The following is a 19,660-nucleotide window of genomic DNA, read 5'->3' on the forward strand; positions in this document are numbered from 1 at the left end:
AAACTATTAACATAATTAACAAAAAATAAATAAAAATACAACTTATGGAATGCATGTTTCCCTAGACTGAGGATAGCTTACATGTTTCCATGTTACTAATTTGACACACAAAAGACATTGCAAAAACATTGGCAGATCATGTGCGCCATATCTATCAACCCTTAACCCACTCGGTACTACGATCCTACAATCCCGTTAACATTCCATAAACATCATGCTGCCGGGAGGAGTAATAGTGAAGATGATTCACTGAGTATTCAGCAAGCAAGCTTATGAAACTGTTAGTTTCGAATAGTCGGTGGTTGTGAAATAAGGCGTGCTGCTAAAAGCGTTTAGACCAATCCGAATAATGGAACCAAATAAAGAAAATGAAAGATATTTTAAACAAAATTCGAACCACAACATATAGGTCGTCGTTTTGAATTGCAGAACACAAGGTGTTATCTTGTATTTTTGTATATTTTGGCATGCACAAAAATGTAACAGCATTATAAACCCGTTACAAGTATTTGATATTATCATATAGACACAAAAAGTGGAAAATATACGTGCAATCATCGAGCGATCTCGGTATAGGAAATAACCCATAGCTGCGGATTTGATAATGATGAATTCTATAGGGCACGATGGTCAGTACTGTATTGAAGGATGCTTCTTGCTTATTCTGTCCATTTATCTTACTGGCTGAGTTCACTTTTTTGTTGCATTATCTCGTGGTATATAGATCAGATATAAGAATTACTGAAATATGCATTTGTGCGAATCATTAAGCAATTCCCATCGCATTTATATTCATTGTGCACCCGTGGTATTTGTTGTTGTTCCTGAAGAAATTGGCTTACACTGGTAAACTATCTGCGTTATAACTCTTTACCATTCATACTTGTTAGATATATAGCGTCTTTATTTTTTTTGTACTTGTTCAATTCCTTTGAATGATTGATTCTTCAATGACTATGAGTAGCATGACATAAGTTTGGTATTACAAGGAGTCGTAGTCGTAGATGTATTGTTTGAAGGTTTATGATTGTAATTGTGAGAATGGTATTAGTCGCAATGCAAAACAAACAAACAAACTAATAGCAACAAAAATAATGAAAATAAATAGATAAAAAGAAGAACTACTTCTCCATGGGGTGATTACAAATCAGTCGCACCCCTTAGAACACACCCTCGTACATATAGACTGATTTCATGTGCCGGAGCTTGCTAAAACATTCATGTTATCGTCTTATTCGTGTTAACGCTCACATTAACTGAGTTATGTTTTATGTACACAAGTGCTGTATACCTGACTGACAGGGCCTGTTTCGTGAAGAAGATTAAAAGATGATAATCTTGATTCTCAAATAAACGTGAGGATGTTAGAAGAATGATTGAAAATTCCTGAAAGGGGGGGGGGGTATTGCTGGTGTTCCCTACCATAATGTTCGATCGAAATACCCCTACAATCATTAACATTTGTTATTAGTTTGTTCACTGTTTCTTTATTGATTTTCTCGTATTGTACTTCAGCTCTCAGTGTGAAAAATGAACAGCGTAGCAAGAACGGTAAACACATCACGTATTTTCCCGTCTTCTTAATTGTTTTCGTAATGTCGTAAAACACTGGCGAGAACAGTGACACTATTATTGTGTGTGTGTGTTTCAAGTTTGTGTGTATGCATGTGTGCATTGTACATGCGGCTGTGGAGGCGAGAAGGAAAGACGGTGATTTGGTATAAATAAATGGTTGACGTCATCTATCGAGAACTAGGAGATGAAATGGCCATATCCAACCTCCTTTTATGTTTGTTTGCTTGTTTGTTTGTTTCAATATTCTGAGCACATCGCAAGCAACACGCAGTTTCTTGTTTATTGCAAGCTTTCGAAACTATTTGTATTTATCCACGGATTTTGATCGGTTGGGACTTCAGCATGTTCTGAGGGCGTGCTTCCATAACTCCCGCACCGTCCTAGCAAAGCAGACTTGAAAAAATACTATTGGAATTGCTCTCTAAGGACTTACTTTTGCATCCCATGTTTGTCGATAATTCGCTCCATTTTCAAGATGTCTTTAGATCAGAAAAAAAAAGCCGAAACAAACGGCGCAGTACTGTTTATAACTATGTGGTAAAAACATGAACGTTCAGGATAACAAGTTATAATTATTGAAGACTTCGGTCTGTTCCTACGGAATATGATTACAGTGATATTAATCACAATCATACTTATATACTGCATATTACAAGAGGGCATGATGTCATTACCATATAGGCCTCACATGGGCAGTCACTCATGTAACTTTCACTATTAAGCAATGTGTGCGAAATTGATGACATATAATTCCTCTTTATTTTGAAGTTTTGCTTCATAAGTGTTCATTCTATTATGTTTTCATCTATTCTTTGCTTGTTTATTTGGTTTTGCTCTTTAACGCGCAAATAAAGATAGCGTCCAACTCTCAGTGCGGAATCATTTTACCGTTGTCATTATTCCAATAGATCACTCATTAATCGCCACCTGTCCTTAAAGGCTCTGGTCACAGAGAAGTTACACTTTAATGTGTACAAGAACTATACCTCCTAGTTCGATGTTCCAGTCTTTCTCGGAAAGAATAGACCTTTTTCTTAATTGTCTCTGTATTTTCATGCAGGCTATGTGGACACGTGGGCCAGCTCTTCTACACTATGGACCAGTATGGAACCGGTCAACAACACCTTGACCGATAAAATAGCTCGAGGTAAGCATCTCATGCACTATCCCTCTTTTCATGGAAATAATTTTCTTCCTTTAATCTCTCAAAGTTTGAAGTTCTTCATGAATTATATATGTTATTGATTGAATATCTGTCTAAAGATAACAAGAGAAAAACTAGACTCGGAATTTGTCAAGACTGACAAATTAGGTGATCCGATTTTTTTTTTTTAATCAATGATTCGAGTCCTGATCGCAATAGGCATGACCATATAGGTTTCATCTGTGTTTAGAGACATTGGCCGTGTGATATTTGGATTCTCATTTACAAAAGAGAGTCAGGTCTACCATCTTTGGTATCAAATTCGGTATAAACCAGGGAGGTACCTCCCTGGTATAAACTATAACGAAGATACAGAATGAAGTACATTTGACCATTGACCCAACTTTGCACAGCCAAGATGGCATCTGAGCAAAAAGTGGTTATTTTGTGAAATGATTCTTGTAACATGGTCTTTGCGTGTGCAAAATATTGGAAAGATAGGACATGTATTCACCAAGATACAGGTTGAAACATTTATGACCTTTGACCCTAATTTACATACCCAAGAAGGTGCCCGATCAAGTAGTTGTTATTTTATGAAATAATGTACGTGACATAAACTAAACATGTGCAAAATATGGGGGTGATAGGGGCTGTTTTTCTAGAGTTATTGCAAAGAAAGTTGCAGAAAGAAAGAAATATCTCAATACATCGAAGATAAGTTTGATTTCAACCAAGTTTTTTGACGTGATTTCGGCGTCGTATGAAAAGATGGAGCGAATACCGACGATAGCCCAAAGTCTCAGCTACAACATATTAAAATCTGGGAGAAATTCACCGAGGAGTAAGTGAGCTAGTGCTCGATAAAGACCGTCATGTCAATTTTCATTTCCAGAAAAATTCCCTCCCATAGAGATAACACGTAAACTGGTTAAATTTGACAAGGTTACATTATATCCATTTTCACGAGGTGAAGACATCATCCGATTAAAATTTTGATGAACAAAACTTAAAGAGTATTAAATTGGCTACAACATACTAAAATCTGGAAGAAATTCACCAAAGGGTAATTGAGTTAGTCGTCGATAACGACAATCATGTCAATTTTCACATCTAGAAAAATTCCCTCCCATAGAGATAACACGTGATAATGAAGATAAAGAAAGAAGTACATATGACCTTTGACCCTACTTTGCACAGACAAGATGGCGTCTGAGCAAAAAGTGGTTATTTTGTGAAATGATTCTTGTAACATGTTCTTTACGTATGCAAAATATGGGAAAGATAAGACATGTATTCACCAAGATACAGGATGAAACATTTTTGACCTTTGACCCTAATTTACATACCCAAGAAGGTGTCCGATCAAGTAGTTGTTATTTTATGAAATAATGTACGTGACATAAACTAAACATTTGCAAAATATTGGGCTGATAGAGCTTGTTTTTCTTGAGTTATTGCAAAGAAAGTTGCAGAAAGAAAGGAATATGAAAATACATGGAAGATAAGCTTTAATTTCAACCAAGTTTTTGGGCATGATGCCGACTCCGTATGAAAAAACGAAGGGCACACTCACGATAGCCCAAAGTCTTAGCTACAACATACTAAAATATGGGAGAAATTCACCGAAGCATAAGTGAGCTAGTGCTCGATAAAGATAGTCATGTCAGTTTTCATTTCCAGAAAAACTGCACTCCCATAGAGATAACACGTAAACTGGTCAAATTTAACAATGTTACTTTTAATCCATTTTTACGAGATGATGCCGTCATCCAATCAAAATGTTGTTATTATATTACCGAAAGAGCATTTAATAAGCTACAACATACTGAAATCTAGGTGAAAATTGGCAAAGGATTAATGAGATACGCTCGAATGAACTTAAAATTTGATGACGTCATTTTGAAAATTTACTTTTTTTACTTTATTAAGAAATTTGATATCTTTTAATCATTTTTTCAGCATCGTCAACCCATGAAATGACATGTACAACTCATCAGCTTTCAGAATATGTAAAGAAAATGGGGGGTCACCGTCCATCCTGACGAGTAAAATCGGATTTGAAATTGGCGGTTTTTTGGCATTGTTGGACTGTATATCGCCATTGACGCGCGCGCGGAATTTCAACTTTGACGGGTCTGTATGACGTCATATTGAGTCGGATTGACTTGAAACTTGGTAGAAATATTCCTTGACATTTCAGGCATCCGATAAGTGTGAAAAAACGGGAAATTTCTATTGCATATGAGCTGTGCGTGCGTATATATGCGCGCGCGTACGCGTCCGTCCAATTTTTTCAATTTTTCAAAAAATGCTCCAAATGGTCTGAAACGTGTGCAAAAAAATTTTGAGCTCGATTTGAGCATACAAATATTTCTACGCGCGCGTACGCGCACGTTTTAAGAGAAAATATGAATTTTGAGAATATGAGTAGAATCCGCATAACTTGAAATATATGTGACGTAAATTTCATTGAAAAACTCCATTCCATTAATGAGATATGAATGAAAATGTGTTTTCATATAATGACGTCATAGTGACGTCACGGTCGACTGATCACTATGATATTATTTGACCCGTCGTCTTTGGGACATGATACATATATGGTATAATTTTGACATTGATAGGAAGAACACTTTCTGAGCTAATCGATACACAAATTTTGTCCAGAAATAAAGAAAGAAGAAGAAGAAGAAGACCCAACAAAGAATCCGTACAGATACAGAAGGTGATCCGAGAGGATACTCGGATCACCTAATGAGAAAAACAACTTGGGAAATGAATTTATCTGTACATGCTTACAGGACAGTACCACTACGAACAGAACGAATAATTCATTTTATTTATTTTTTTTAAGTTCATGCAACATGCTCTTGTATATCAGACTAGTGAAATTGTAGCAAGACCAGAAGGAACAGAAAGAAACAAACAAACAAAGAGCAAACATTGTATAACACAATTATGAAGATGTCCCGGAAACTCTTTGAATGCCAATGAACTTTTCCGCTTCTCCGTTTCAGTTTTGTTTTCAGTGCATTGTTTCTTTTTACGTGTGTTTCTCACCCTTTCTGTTTTCCATGCCAGTATTGACATCTTAGTTGAATGAACATTCGAATAACTATGTGCTTCTTTCTTTTCTTTCCTTTTTTTTTTGGTTCTGTTTCTCTCTGTTTTTGCAAAGTTTGCAAGCTTATTAGCAGTTCATCATTTATCACAGCTCACCAATCAAGCCCCAGTAAAAGAAACCTTTACTCCAGTCTGCAGTTTTTAATTGATTTGTATACTTTTGTTAATTTCACTTCTGAGCTCGAGCTCATTTCATACTCCTCAAAAACTGCGTGCGACCAGTTCATTTAGCTCTTACTTTATTTGACAGTACAGCATTGTAAAGCTTGCAGTGTGGTTTTATATTTCGTTTTATTGTAGTAGGGAGCCTATAGATCAACTGGGATGTTATAATTCAATCAATTACTCTGCTAAACTAATCAAATATTTGTAGGAATTTATCATGAATTGATGGTGTGATCTTTAGTTTATTGAGATGAAATCAATTATGTGATAGACTTAATTTAGATTAATTAATGAACTTACATTCAGAAAAGTATTTCGAGACTGACTTAGAGCTATGACTATAGTGTGTGTGTTTGTGTGTGTGTGTATGTGTCTGAGAGAGAAAGAGAAAATCTACACAATATAATGTATGAAGATAATTATGCATCATCATGTATGATTTCGTGCTATTGCTACAGACCGCAGCCTCTTATTGACAACTGAAAGACTGACATTATTATCTGCAACAATAATATGATATAAAGATGTATAAACAAATACAAATTATGGATTTATATAATAATAATGATGATAATAATAATAATAATGATAATAATAATGTTATCATTACTATTATCATTATCATAATTCTTGTTGTTATCATCATCATAATCATCATAGTTATCATATTATGTTAACTGCATCATTATCCTGATTTTTATATGTTGCATTATCAAGAAAACACGTAATAAGAACATAAATGAATTTGAAATCTCTCTCTGCTCTTGTTAAACAGCGCCACCAGACAACCCAATGTACGCAGGTGGGATAGCAGTTCTTGTGGCCTTCGTTCTATTCATGTACTGGGGTTCACTCAACGAGAAAGAGTGAGTATAAAGATTGCACTGCCAGTCTTCGTTCAAGCCCTTTATCAGACTTCGTGGCCTTACAATGTTTATATCATTCCCTACACATCGTGCGACTTAATCGAGACTAGGTCGTTCCGGTAAATAGGTCTGATCCCACCTACCTGTCCTGCAAATAATGTGGATCACTATGTCTTATCAAAGAAAATATGGCAGTGGGGGGGGGGGGAATACCGAGCCTAATGTTGAGAAGTATAATAAGATGTGATTGGTGAGGGTACATATTCCTCTGCAAAACGCTTACACTCCGTTGTTTGAATCTCAAGTTGGTAAGTCCCTCGAAAAGTTGTTGTTCTTTGTCATTATGAGCGATCTTAAATTGTATGACCCGGATGTAAAAATGATTACCCCCAACAGTGCTTGCATTGCTAATCCGATAATATCACGACCCTTTTGGGACTTTTCTGAGGAAGCAATAAGACTGCTGAGGATACCATGTGTAAACGAAGTCATAATATCACCATCAAGGCACCTGCCGTTTTTTTGTCTGAAGCTATATACGGAGGGGGCGTATCCGGGCACTTACCCCCTGGGCAACCACCCTCCGGATAACTACCACCCGGATAATTACCCACCAGGTCTATTCCCCCTTAGGGCAACTACCCCCCGGACAACTACCCTCCTAGGGCAATCACCCTCCAGGGCCATTACCCCCTATAGGACAACTACCACCCGGTCATCTACCCTCCTAGGGCAACTACCCCCAATGGCAATTACCCCTAGGACATCTACCCCCCAGATAATTACCCCCTTGGTAACTACCCCCTGGATGACTACCCCCCGGATAACTACCCCCCAGATAACTACCACCCGGATAGCTACCCCCTGGATAACTACCCCCCGGATAACTACCCCCTGGATAACTACCCCCCGGATAACTACCCCCTGGGTAACTACCACCCGGATAGCTACCCCATGGATAACTACCCCCCGGATAACTACCCCCTGGATAACTACCCCCCGGATAACCACCCCCGGATAACTACCCCCCGGATAATTACTCCCCGGATAACTACCCCCAGGATAACTACCACCCGGATTACTACCCCCCCCCCTTAACCATACCCCGAACCCCCCCCCCCCCCCGCCCCCGAAAGTTACCACCCGTTGTAATTTTTCCATAAGTTCATAACACCATATCAGAAGATGCACCTTTCTCTTACACTGTCATCATTTACTCTTTTGGCTTGTCATTTTCTACCGTTTTAACACATTAGACGATAAACATAAGAAAAGGAGAGTTGAATGCACTGCAATTCACATTCCCTTAACATTAGCGAGGGACCCTTCGATTAAAGCCATAATTTCTGATAGGATCCGGGCACGGTTTTATAAAAGTTATCAGTCCTGATAAGCTGTCAGTTCCACACAATTACCAATCGTTGTAGGTCGATCAAAGCAGGTCCATGGTAACAAGTCAGTGACTCGAGCTTATCAATCAAGCAGAACCCATGGTTTTATTGAAATTATTAGAGACTAACAAGATGTCGTAACTGGCACCTTTTATCAAACGGTGCCCTAATCTGTCATAAGAGTAAAATTACAGCTTGTTTTACATACAAGTAGAATTGTGCTAGTTTTCAAATTAAATGTTCTCGACACTGAAATCAAGTTCAAATATAAGTTAGTCTGATTAGAAAGAGTAAAATAAAATATTACGAGTTTAACGGTATTTCTTTTTTTTTCTTTTTTTTTTTTTTACAAAACACCCCTAGTTGTTAACGAAGTCTTTTGTCCTGTACCCTCTTTTTGAATAGATCTATAGAGAGTTGTATAGTTGACAGAATCCTTTTTGCATTATAGGGCTGCTCTGTTTTATCCCGGCCATTTTAAGAGTATTTTTTTTTCACAAAAATGCGAAACCTTCTTGGAATAACATGCTCTTTAATATTTCGTAAGAGGTTTCTAATTATCTCACCCAAAAGATGTTTAAAACCTGAAGTTAGGTCTCGACTAAAACCAGACGATATGAAAAAATGTTGTTTTTTTTTTTCAAATTCAAGTAGCAAACGTTGTTCGAAAATAAAAATGAGAGACGTAATTTTCTGGGGGAGAGTTACTGTAAGAGGGGTGATTGGTTGGAGCCTAATTTTACATAAGGAGTAATTGTCAAGGGAGGTAATGCTCCGCGGTGATCATACCAGGAGGTGACAATCTCTTCCCACATCCTTGATAAGTACTAGTTGTTAATGCCCAATGATGCAGTAGGGCAATTCTGAAATGAGTGTTAACGGTATAACAGTAAAATAGTTACAAATTGATGAAACAATGCAAAGAAAGCAATTAAGACAGAGACGAAGTACACAAATAAAGATACAGTGAACTCCCGTTACAACAGAACACGGTTATAACGAAATTTCGTTATAAGGAAGCAAAACTTCTGGTCCCAAAATTATCGCCATTAAAGTCTATGGTACAAAATTCGCTTATAACGAAGACGGTTATAACAAAAATTTTTGTTACCACGCAGTCTTTCTGAGCGCCACTGACGAAGAAAAACAAAAGAAATGTGCTCCTTTACAACGAAATGCGGATCGCATTCGAAAATGCGTAGCGGAACAAGCATTTTTATAGCGTCTCTGCATGCATGAGCGAACGCTTCACAATGTTCACTCCGTGTATCACGCACACTTTCCGAGGGGAACTTGCGTTATGTAATACAATAATCTGAATTCAGATAAGGTTTGTTTCATTGTTCCGAAGTCCTTTGATACAAAACACACAGATTTTGATACAACTAAATGTCCGTAATAGTTCGGAAATGAAATATTAAGCACATTTTGGCGTTATTCCAAAGGTTCGTTTATCCCATGATAAAATATGGTTCTTATTCTTATACAGTTCGTTAGTCCGAAAATGATAGGAATTCAAAACGTTCGTTAATCGGAACATTACAAAAAGAATCGTTAATCCATGGTGGAAAAAGGTGAGTACACTAACAAAACTTAAGAATTGCAATCCTTATAATCGTCTTAAGATAAATAAATCTTCGAAATAACTAACCTGTCTATTTTTTTTTTTCATTAACAAACTTTCTTCGGAATAACGAACCTTATTTCATTTCGGATGAAAAAGCCTTCGGAACAACGATCTTTCTGAATAGTGAACCTTTCTCATTTTTTTTGATTTATAGTTAACCTTCAGAATGACGAACCTCATTTCATTTTCAGATCAACGAACCTTCGGAAAATAAACAATACATTATTTTAACTTAAAATTATAAACTTTCGGAATAATGATTCTTCGGAAATGCGAACCTTCAGTTAAACAAAAAATCGGAATCCCGGGAATGGCGAAACTTCGGAATAAGGAGCCTTCGGAGTAACGTTGTTAAGTAAAAAAAAAAAAAAAAAACCTTTGGAATATCGAACTGTAACCAAATCCTACACCGTCATTTTCTACACATGTGTGACAACACAAACAACTTTATGCTCTTTTTAAAATGTAATATTTAAACGAAATGAAAAAGGTACTCTTCCATTTCACATACCTTTCAAGCGTATGATGAGGATTCAACAAACAGAAATTTATTTTTATGCGTGGTTTCCTTCTTTTCGTTATACATTGCATATTATTATAACGATATTTCGCTAAAACGAAAAAACAAACAAACAAACAAACAAACAAACAACTGTCGGTCCTGGGCATTTCGTCCTAACGGGAGTGCACTGCACATGAACACACACGAGATAAATCCCTTGTATTGAGAGAAAGAGGAAAGGTGAGTAATGAATGACAGGAATAGACTACCTTCACGGTACATGGACAGAGAAAAGCGAGAGGGAAGAGGAAGATGATGGGTCAAAACCAGGGCATCACGTGAGGCATGAGATATAAGCTCATCAAAATAAAGAAGTGTTACATGGAGTTGTGGTAAACGATAGACGATTGTGGTAAAAAAAAAATGCTAAAAGTGAAGTGTAACATTTCTTCAAAATGTCTTTAGTTCAATGGTAAAGGCATTCAAACTTAAAACTTCTTTTATACTACTATCAAGAGAAATCCGAAATTTCGGAACAGTAAAAGAAAATACAGATTTACCGAAAATAGTTTTGGTTAAAGGCATTGACATTTACTGGATTACCGGGTAGGATATGCAGGGATAGTTTCGTTTTTGATGAACACAGAGTCAAAATACAGAAGGGAGGAATTAAGCTTGTACATAAATCGTCCTAAAAGCAAACGATACATATCGTAAATCCTTAAGATGTTGTTTTCATAAGATGAAGTATCAGTATGGCATCTCCGTGATTCCTGGCAAATGATACAAAGAACTTCGTTTCCTGTAGTAATAATATTCTTTTTATTAAAAGTAAAAGTTGGGGGGGGGGGGGGGGGCAATGACCCGGGAGGTAGTTATCCAGGGGGTAATTGATTGGTGCACTGTCCTGGGGGTAATTTTCCTTTTGATAGTTATATAGGGGAGGGAGAGTTATAGGCCTACTTATCCGGGGTAATCAATCACGGGAAGTTATCGGAGGGGGTAGTTATCGGGTGGAAGTTATATGGGGTCTAGTTATCGGAGGAAGGGGTAGTTAACCTGGGGATAATTATACTGGTGGTAATCATCTGGGGGGTAGTTATCCGGAGGGTAATTATCCGGGGGGGTAATTATCCGGGGGTAGTTATCCGGGGGGTAGTTATCCGGGGGGGGGGGGTAGTTATCCGGGGGGTTGTTACCCAGGGGGTAATTCTCCGGGGGGTAGTTACCCAGGGGGTAGTACTCCGGGGGGTAGTTATCCAGAGGGTAGTTCTCCGAGGGGTAGTTACCCAGGGGGTAGTTCTCCGGGGGGTAGTTATCCAGGGGGTAGTTATCCGAGGGGGTAGTTATCCAGGGGTAGTTACCGAGGGGTAGTTATCCAGGGGGTAGTTTTCCTAAGGGGGAATAGCCCTGGGGGGTGATTGCCCTAGGAGGGTAGTTGTCCGGGGGGTAGTTGTCCTAGGGGGTAATTACCCTGGAGGGTAATTGCCCTTGGAGGGTAGCTGTCCGGGGGGTAGTTGCCCTAGGGGGGAATTTTCCTGGGGGGTTATTATCCGGATGGTAGTTATCCGGAGGGTGGTTTTCCAGGGGGTACTGTTCCTAGAACCCGGAGGGGGAGACCTTTGTCACATGAATCGAAAATGTCATGGATAATATCATGACACGCCTACAATGCAAGATATTTCGTTTAAAGCTACTGTTTGCCAAGTTTTGACGTAGATGGCCCGTATCTAAAAACAATGCCTTTTGTTGACGTAATCCAGTGTAGTCTGCGTCAAATATGCCACGAGTGGTCCACGTTCTTTTTCTTTTTTTCTTTTTTTAATTACTGCAGGGAAAAAGATGAAAGCGCTGCCAAACCAAAGACGAAAATTCCTAACTGGTTCCAGGATTCACCAAAGCGGCACCGTCGGAAGAAACGGAAAAAGAAAAAGCGTAAGGGAGTGTACTCGGTGAGCGATGCCATGAAATCATCCTTAGCCTGCGAAGCAGGCGCAGAAGACTGCGAAATGTGTCGCCTGACAAAATTTGAAGTGCAGGACGAACGGACCAAGTCCTTCCTACAGGGGGCGCTCTTATCGAGTAAGAGTACGCAGACGGCAAGATCGCCGCACGGTACGCGCTCTGTAGGGAACGTACGGACTGCGGATACCCCGCGACTAATCGGACTACAGAGACAGCGATCGCACTCTTCGCCTGACATTACCGTGTTGACTAGCTTTCCCGCCTGCACTTGCCCGATCCAAAATGGCAGTATCGGAGTCTCCAGCCCTGCGACGCCAACACGCACAGCATGGGCCAAAGACAGCTCTACAACTACACCGTGCAGCAAGGGGAACTGTGAAAAGGATTCCAGATGCGAGGATTTTGTAGTCTACGAAACAGAAGTTGTGAAGGGTCGGCGGCAGATGGAAGACGCCTGCGTGCATCTGGAGACTAACCCGGGAGTAACTATCGCTGTAACCATCGCTACAGAAACCGTCGTGTGAAGAGGTACACCAAAAGATGGGCAGTGAGAAATCTCTGTCTCGCTTTGAAAAAAAAAAATCCTCGGAGATTGTTTCTCTTGAAATGATCGATTTTTGTCGAAGAGGTAAAGGTCATCATCGAAGATGAAATTGAAGGTTTGGTCTTCATCTTTGTGGCCACTTGTCGGTCAGTCTGACGGCGTCCATGCTGTCGGGAGTGCCTGCCTCGCCACTACCGCGCTCTGCCTGTCGGTTTGGCAGCGAAACGCCATCAATGCTGCCTCCGCAAACCTGGCACAGTGCCAATATGTGGTCATCCTTTTTTATGTCAAAGGTAGCTGAATGGCATTCAGAGCATTTCCATGGCCATTTGAAGCCGCGTATACTCTTGCTGAGTATTTAGGATAGGACTGTTAACTGTTGAGACGCTCATAAGCGGCTTTGCAGTTGAAGTGTGAGAGAAAGTTTACTCTCTCTGACTGATGGTGAAGAGAACAAGACTTGTCATAGCAATAGTTAATCAGCATGAAATCGGAGCTTTGTATAATGCCTTGAAGAACTTTAATACTAGAAGCTGACTCTCAGTTTTGTCAAATTAACGTTCTTCTTGTTTTCTGTTTCGACCCTTTTCGATGTAAGAAGGATCAAAAGCTCGTAGAAGAGACATGGATTCCTTTGGGGCTTATTGTTTTATTGTTATTCGTTTACTTCGTTTACTTCACGCGAAAATAAGACTTGTCTAACAAAACCCATACATGGCGCTATCAGAGTGTTTGATGATTATTCTTCCTAGAACTGTTGTACAGAAAAAACTTTGACATTTACTCAAATTTTCTATCTTGATGCCAGCCATAAGGAGAAAAAAAGGAGATAAGGGACATTCCCTCAAAATATACAGCAAAAGAACCCACACGGTATTTCATGGGCTTAACTAAAATGCTTTCATTATAAGTTTGTGATCATTCATTGCTAGGTTATTGTTGATATTATTGGACCTTTAAAATGCTGTTCTTTATGTGCAGTTTTTCATTGTACTTTGGTGGGTTTTTTTTCATATCACTATAGGGCCTACGACTCCCATTCATTCGCTTCACAACGGAAAAAAAATTATAATTCAAAAAAGTTTTTGGCGCCGAGATTTATTCTTTCAACACTCGTGTCCTATAAACATCGTATTCATTACTACTACATGTTTCGTCAATACTTTGTGCAGTGTTGTCCATGCACATTTCTCTGTTTTACGGCATGGCACTGAATTCAATGGCAAAAATAGCGCCCCCATCGTCAATTGTTTCATCGGTTTTCCATTTCAGACTATACATCTTTCTGTATTACGATATCGTGTCATGTCCGATGGATTGTATAATTGCTTCAAATTATTGCGAAAGAAAAAACTTTTATCTTTGCACATTGTTTAGTCAGGGGCTTTGGATTCGGGAATCCGTTGTGACGAAGAAATCCCTACCAAAGTTTTGGTGTCAAAACGATTAAGTTCAGAGAGAATTTTGTTGTTGTTTTGTTTTGTTTCAAATCTAATGTAATTAGCTAACTATGCAGTACGTAGAATTTCTACTTATATTTTTATTTTCATACCATGCGCGCAGACTATCTTCAAATAAATGAAAAGAAGCCTTTGTACTCACCGCATATTAACAAATAAAAAATCTGTAATTCAATATGTTCTAGCTTTTTTATTCGATGTGAGAAATCTTACTACGTCATGTATTCATACGTTCGTCCCGTCCGTAGGTACAAATATTTAAAGAAATTGACGGATTTTGACGACATTCGGCCCAAGGTATGCTATAATCATGAGGTGTAGATTCACTGATCAGTTTTTGGGCCAAATTCCTGGGGGGGGGGGGGAAGCTTCGTAATCTTGGCCTTAAATATAATTTCTCGTTTAATATCAGGATTTAATGTCCAATGATAATACAGTATGATTTTTATTGGGTGGGAAGGGTACATAATACATGTAATAAGAAAGTCATATGCATACAGTGACAATGATGAAAGTCATTAAACTTTGACAACGGATGCAATTTCTCAGCTACGTATTTCAGCCAGAAATATCCAGTGGTCATTTGGTACTGTTCATTATCAAAATCATTTCCATGAAATGAAGGAGGTAAAGAGGCCGGTGGTCAGAGCTAATAGTGACTGAAATTTTACTTTAAAAATGATTTTCGAACTACAACTTTTTAACTTCTACTTCGAAAGTCCAAGATCATTCAGTGTGATGAACTGTTATAGATTGTGATATGTGATATTATTGGTCTTTTTTTGTTTTTGGTTACTATAATTTCAATCAATAATTGTTATGTTTTCTCAGCTCTAGCAAGCGCTATGGTTCATAATCGCTGCAAACAGCACATGTTAACTGAATGAATAGACGAAGTTTAAACAAAACCTAGCGGACAAATCAAACCGCTCCTTCTTGCGTGTATTATTGATATCCATATAAAATCTTATACTCCTGGCAGGCTTTGTGTATAGCACTTGTGTGCATGGAAACAAACATCTCTTATCTAGTTTATTCTCACGATTTGTTTGTCAAAATGGAGTCTGTATTCACTGTCTAAGTGCATTTGTTGGAGACAACAATTGGTCGAATGAAGTAGGATTACATCAGTATACATGCTTGCGCTTGCCTAATTGTTTTCGTTCCAATGGACGATAGCAGAGCTGATGTGAATATTTTGCGTAGTGCTGGCGGTTCGAGGGAAAAAAAAAAGACAATTACTTTCAGTATTGTTCTTTGCTCTTTCCTCTCTTAAAAAAAAAAAAGACTTATCGATTGATTTGCACGTTTTGTCCGTGTGTTTCGAATCAAACGTCAATCAATTCAATTGCTCCTGCTCTTGTGTTATCAAACTGCACTCAAGTAGAATGTCTGTTTGTGCATGTTTGCACAGCAAATTTTCGCCTCAAATACGTAAGTCTTCCAAAGTGCGAGGTATATAGTATACTAACGATCCACAATTTTCATTTGCATTACTCTCTCACAAACTTGCAGACGAGAATCAAAGTTATGCAGTTAGCTATCACATACGACAGCTGCGCTTTAAGACAGTGAGTCTATATAGTATGCAAGTAACCACGCCCACTGTAATGTGTCATGGCACAGAGAACCGAAATGTGACGTCATAGCCATTCATCGCCATGGAAACTGGTTCTAAACAATCTCGTGTTGCCTGAATCCCATGTTCATATCTGGGTCCCGTTTCATAAAACATGTTATCAGTAACAACTGCTACATTTCTACGACAAATTTGCTCTCAGTCAATCAAATGCAAGGATTTCAGTAGCTTATAACAACTACCGTAACTTGTCATTGATAACGAGTTTTATGAAACAGGGCCCAGGTTCCACGACGCACTGCCCGAAGCTTTGTGCACAAGTATCTTGTTTGGAACCAGCACTAGGCTATTACAAAAGACTATGACATCATCACGTAGGTACTCTTTGACTACAGTGATATGTATAGGATCGTGGTCGTTTTTATTCTAGAAGACTTTATATGATACAGGTGTATTTGATTGATTGATTGGATTGTCAAAGCTGCATAAGGGGGTGGTAAATCTGATTTCGTATGATTATGATTTGCAGGGTGCAGAGACAAACAAAGGTATTTATTTTATGAATAAAAAAGTGCCTACTCAGGTTCAATAAAATAGTTCTTTTCTACACAAATATGACACCGCTTTTAAGTCTTTCATTTGTGATATAAATATCATATCAAACCTGCTGTACGTATATATACACTCTATTATAAAATGTATAGGTATATGTGTACTAGCATATCAGTTCAGGGTTACTTAAAATTACAAAGTGCTGAATTAAAAAAAGACCAGGTTATGTGATATGATTATTCAATTATGCGAATAACCAATATAGACTTACGTGTAAGTGGAAGCGTGCACACACACACACACACACACACACAGACATACTATAATATATCTCTATAATCAATTATAATCATAGAGACATATCTACATATTTATATCCATACCTATCTATGTCTTTATGTAATTTATATATATATATATATATATATATATATATATATATATATATATATATATATATAATATATATATTGCTGGCAGTGGCACATTTGTCATTTTTTTTTTTTTGTCTGTATAGATCCTGATGAAGGCCGACACGGCCGAAAGCTCGAACAAAAATAAAGGAAATAGGAAGAACAAGCTACGTCTTCCGTGGAATATTGATTATACTGTCTTACGCCTATATAATGTCTCCACGACCTGGAAGTCTAAACGTTGGCACATTTCTTGCATCTGTATATATTTATTCATATAGTACATTTACAATATTTACATGTATGCATGTACATGTATAATAGAGACAGACAGACACACAGACAGACAGACAGACAGACTGAAAGAGAGGAAGAGAGGTGGCTTCGGAATACTTACAGATCGCAACCACTGGTACGCTTCTTTGGTCTTATACTTAGATTCATACTCTATTTAACACTTACACTCGGCCCAAACACCATTTGCTCTCTTTGAAAGAATCCTTACTTGCTTGTCAACATGGGTCCATGTTACTGACCCCTTCACCACTTCCAACATATCTACTAGTAGTCCACAATATTGTCTTTCTTTGGGTGATGGGAAAGTACTGCTGAGGCTAGCATTTTACTCTAAGTTTTTTTCCAAAACAATTAGTATACAGAGATGTGAACTCAACAAATTTGATTCACATCCAGGGGGCAAAATGCTGTTGGATGAAAAAGCAGCTGCATTTTCGTTATCTTTTTAAAGGCAAGCTATTCACAATAACCATATCGGTTACGATGCAATCGAAATTATATATCACTTTGCATGATTTTATTTGTGTTTGTAACAAATAACAAGCTTAGACAAACCTATAATACTTACGTACATTTTGCACTAATCCTCTGATTCAACAAAGTAACTGAACGAAACATACGTCAGTGCCTAGTAACCAATTTACAGCACGGGTTTGCTTTTAGTGTTTTTCGTTTCCTGGAAAAATAAGAAAACACAAAAGAAAAGAAAACAAAAATGGATCGGGCCTCCTCCGTATGACTGGTGAATGGTTATTTTCATCGCCCCCCCCCCCCCCCCGCCATTATTACTGTCACTTGAAGTGCTTCTATCCTATTCATTAAGGTTCTATGGCAAAAACCTTATGTGTAACAAATCAAATTATAACCAAGATGGGTAGAGATGCGACAACTCTGCTGACGAGATTAGGAAGTGCGATGTTTTCTTTGAGAACACTCAGACGACTAAAAAAAAGTTCGATCCGTAGAAAATTTGGCTCTTGGTGACGTTAACGTAAAAAGAGATGATGTAAACCACGAAAAAAAAAACCCCACACAACCCATCATTTTCTACTTTCATGTACTTTTTTACAGGAATGAGACTGTAATCTAATACTATTATTATTATGTGTGAACATGAATTAAGTACAATGTAATAATTGACAAAATCACATTTTAAAGCATCTATACTGCTTCGATTAATGGAATTGCGGTGGATATTCCTAGTACCAGAATGCTGAAATATATACATAAATACAGCCAAAACGAATTGTGAGTGATCCAACCACATGGCGACAAACCTTACAGGTTCCTTCAAAAGTATGAAGCCGAGAGAAAAACAAACTGTTCTTTTTCGCTATTAACTATGTCTTGAATTTTATCAAAAACACTATATAAAGCAAAGTCAAAGTTAGACTTTTGGCTCACCCTATCAACGATTATCAACTTCTTGACATCAATTTCATTATCTCTGTACATAAGTTTTTTTTCTTTTAATTTACAGAAACAACGTTTAACGTCTACATTTGAAACAATTCATTTTTCATCAAATTTTATTGACGGAAAAAGGGAGTTATAGTGACTGGATGTCCAATTCATCAATGAAAATGCATTTACAAGTATCCACAAATCATACCCCTTCAGTAACTGAGGAAGCTTATCAACGCTTATAGAAGAGGAAACTTCACTTTTATTCATGTTCGCTTTGATGAAGAATACAGTCTGACAAACACAATAATGAGAAGTTCATTTGAGGAGACCGAAATTAGATGTAAAGGTTCATGACCAATAAGACATTGAAGTTAGCCGCATTTAATACGCAAGGGTACATGATTTTATTCATATTGTCTGAAAAGATAAAAGAATACAAATTTACTCCATGGATACTTGTAAATTTATGCAATCTGTAATCTACAATCTGCTACTGCTTTATGGTGACTCATCGCTCTAATAACGACTCTTGTATTATTTGATTCAGAGAACGTTGATTCTTATTCCTTTGTTCATTGCAAAAAGGAAATTATGCGAACATTGATCTTTATCGTGTACCGGAAGACCGTTTCTGTAATTCATTACAATAATATTATTATGATTACAGGATTTATCTATGAATGTTTCTTCTCCCACACCCAAGTAACGATCAAGTATTAATTCACCTGCTCCCTCCCATTCAGTTCGAATGCCAGGAATTCACTATTGCCCTATGATTTTTTTTTTCCTACACCCTAGTAACGATCAAGTATTAATTCACCTGCTCCCTCCCATTCAGTTCGAATGCCAGGAATTCACTATTGCCCTATGATTTTTTTTCCTACACCCTAGTAACGATCAAGTATTAATTTACCTGCTCCCTCCCATTCAGTTCGAAAGCCAGGAATTCACTATTGCCCTATGATTTTTTTTTCCTACACCCTAGTAAGGATCAAGTATTAATTCACCTGCTCCCTCCCATTCAGTTCGAAAGCCAGGAATTCACTA

General features: G+C 37.9%; 1 protein-coding gene across 3 annotated transcripts in view; it reads left to right on the forward strand.

The window, feature by feature from the left end:
• LOC140234481 (uncharacterized) overlaps nucleotides 1-12,885 on the forward strand; it is a 55,642-nt gene extending 42,757 nt beyond the window's left edge. For 2 of the 3 annotated variants that reach the window (XM_072314526.1, XM_072314525.1), the window contains exons 2-4: nucleotides 2,636-2,722; nucleotides 6,786-6,876; nucleotides 12,231-12,885. In XM_072314526.1, the coding sequence (XP_072170627.1) occupies nucleotides 2,680-2,722; nucleotides 6,786-6,876; nucleotides 12,231-12,885 (789 nt within the window). In that variant the 5' untranslated portion in view covers nucleotides 2,636-2,679. Of the gene's footprint in view, nucleotides 1-1,515; nucleotides 1,552-2,635; nucleotides 2,723-6,785; nucleotides 6,877-12,230 lie in introns of all 3 variants that reach the window. The other variant, XM_072314524.1, reaches the window with a different exon arrangement.
• The last annotated feature ends 6,775 nt before the right edge of the window (nucleotides 12,886-19,660 follow it).

The sequence above is a fragment of the Diadema setosum genome, chromosome 10 (assembly GCF_964275005.1).
Source record: "Diadema setosum chromosome 10, eeDiaSeto1, whole genome shotgun sequence".
NCBI lineage: Eukaryota > Metazoa > Echinodermata > Echinoidea > Diadematoida > Diadematidae > Diadema > Diadema setosum.